Consider the following 2,500-nt stretch of genomic DNA (forward strand, 5'->3'; position numbering starts at 1 on the left):
AAGCAATGTGCAAAATCAAAAAAACCTAAGCATCTTTGATATTTACCAAAATCTATCATTATCATTACTGCTATCACAATCACCATCACCATCTGATGCTCACCTGACCCGAAGGGCATGAAACTCTCCGGCTTGTAAGGCTTCCCTTCCTCCGTGAGAAAGTGCTCAGGGTAGAAACGGTCAGGGTATTTCCAGTATTTTGGATCCTTCAAGCCGTGCGACAAATTGAACATGACTGTTGTGCCTGTTATAGATAAAGGAGAATAATTAACTGCATGATATACTGATTAGTGATGATGATGATGATGATGATGATGATGATGATGATGATGATGATGATGATGATGATGATGATGATGATGATGATGATGATGATGATGATGATGATGATGATGATGATGATGATGATGATGATGATGATGGTGATGGTGAGGGGTGATGATGATGATGACAATGATGATGTGATTATTATTATTATACTGATCACATAATGATGATAATTATCAACATCATCCAGACATAAAAAAACAAATATATGTATTTAGGGTTACACTTTTCCACAAAAATAGGTGTGGTTAGTCTGTAGTAATTATTTTTCAAATATTTCCATACATATTGCAGTATATGTAAATGATAAAAATGTTCACCAGAAATGTTTCTGGGATGAGAGCATTTAGATTTAGCAGCAAGTTATCTCATTTTTTCAAGTCCTAAAATAAAGGCTTTGGCAGAAAACTGTGAACATATAATATTTTGGAGGAGCTTTATTAATACCAGTATTTTAGGGTATACCAAGTGCACTCAAAATATGCAACTATGCTAACATTTCTGTCTAGAAATCTGATGTTAATGTTAAAATGTAAACATTACTGTACATTTCTTGAAATTCCTATATCATCCAAAATTTAAAAAACTTTCCTAACCTTTTGGGATGTGGTAACCAGACACAGTTGCAGCCTCAGTTGTCTCATGGGGAACTGCAAATGGGATGAGGTCTGCAACGCGCTGCACTTCATATATGGCAGCTGTTGTATAAGGCAAACTGAAATGTAATAAAGATGTAAATCAATTCCTACATTTAAAAAAAATACAAAATAAGAACCATTAATGACATGTTTTGCAATAGCAGTAAGTGAAAGAAAATGATCATGCACATAACTTGAACTCCTTTCCCAGAATGCAACAAGAAAGAAAGGAAGGTAGAGCTATAACAAAAATAATGAAAGCCCTCCCTCTGAATAGGACAACCAGACTAAATATTTTTTCCAAAGCTAGATTATTCACCAGTGACATCACCTTTTCCTAGAATCATAATCCAAGGCAACCATTATAACCTCATGCCCAGAGCACATTCTGAATAATCAGGAGAACAAGAATTAAAACTTCAGCAGCTATATCGTATCGTCATGAAAGTAACGTATTATAAGGAACTCTGATAGTCCTCTTGATGGATTCTGTCAACCAGAGGAATGCATTATCAGCAGATTAGTTTGGGAATCTGAATTCTTCCCATACTCCTTTTGCCTTGCTGAGGCGGAGGTGCAACTGACGTGTCAGTAATCACTTACGTCAGACTTACAGGATACTTAATGTTTCATAACTGCCAGTTATGATAATTATTTGAAATACAACAATCTTATTCAGATATATTGCATCTGGTCAATCTTCCTTAACTCTTCAAACACAAATCCACTTTAACAAAAATACCTTGAATACTGTGGGTTGTGGTGTTGTATGTCCTGTTGTGATGATGATAATGAGAAAAAATCACAACATGGCTCATTATCACTATCACAACTCACTTCAGTATCACAATCCACAAATACAGTACTTACTTGGGCTGTCCATCTTTGTAACAACTGCCTTAGTAACCAAACCAGGACCGTTTATAAAGGAAGCTGCATTCAAGAAAAATATAGAAAGGTCTGCTGCTTCTTCTAATATTTCCTCTAATACTCTCATATTTTTTATGGCCTGGAAGTTGATATAATCAGTGAAACTTGATGACCAGTGGTTAGTTTTGTGTATCTTAGATGATAGAGGTACAATCAAATACTGTAATACATAAGTAAAACCATCATTCAACATCTATACATTTACCTCTCTATTATCAAACCTCTGTACATTTACCTGTCCATATGAGTTAATGTAGGTAATTTATCCTCCCCAAGAACTTCATCCAATTCCTTCTGTATAGCTTTTTGGACGTCTGGGTTGGATGCCAAAAGATATACCGCCCACCATAAGGTAGACGCAGTTGTTTCACTTCCAGCCAGAAACAGCTCAAAAATGTTGGCCTTTAGATGATGCACTGCAGGAGAAAAAAATATATTTAATAGGTATATGTTAATGGTTTATTGGTTTACTGTTGCTACAAAGAAAATACACAATACAGCAATTATTTATGGACAAAATGTGTGTGCATGTGTGTGTATGTGTGTCTGCGTGTGCGTATGTGCACCTGCTTGAAAACTTACTATTTAATGGTGTCTCTTTCCCT

At 35.5% G+C, this 2,500-nt stretch overlaps 1 protein-coding gene across 2 annotated transcripts in view; it reads right to left on the reverse strand.

Annotated features, from left to right (window-relative positions):
- LOC125047985 (cytochrome P450 2J4-like) overlaps window positions 1-2,500 on the reverse strand; it is a 10,226-nt gene that overhangs the window by 1,279 nt on the left and 6,447 nt on the right. For both annotated transcript variants that reach the window (XM_047646548.1, XM_047646557.1), the window contains exons 8-11: window positions 2,478-2,500; window positions 2,131-2,311; window positions 924-1,042; window positions 104-244 (exon numbers count right to left, since the gene is read on the reverse strand). The exon at window positions 2,478-2,500 is cut by the window's right edge and continues 98 nt beyond it. In XM_047646548.1, the coding sequence (XP_047502504.1) occupies window positions 104-244; window positions 924-1,042; window positions 2,131-2,311; window positions 2,478-2,500 (464 nt within the window). The remainder of the gene's footprint in view (window positions 1-103; window positions 245-923; window positions 1,043-2,130; window positions 2,312-2,477) is intronic.

The sequence above is a fragment of the Penaeus chinensis genome, chromosome 4 (assembly GCF_019202785.1).
Source record: "Penaeus chinensis breed Huanghai No. 1 chromosome 4, ASM1920278v2, whole genome shotgun sequence".
NCBI classification, from domain to species: Eukaryota; Metazoa; Arthropoda; class Malacostraca; order Decapoda; family Penaeidae; genus Penaeus; species Penaeus chinensis.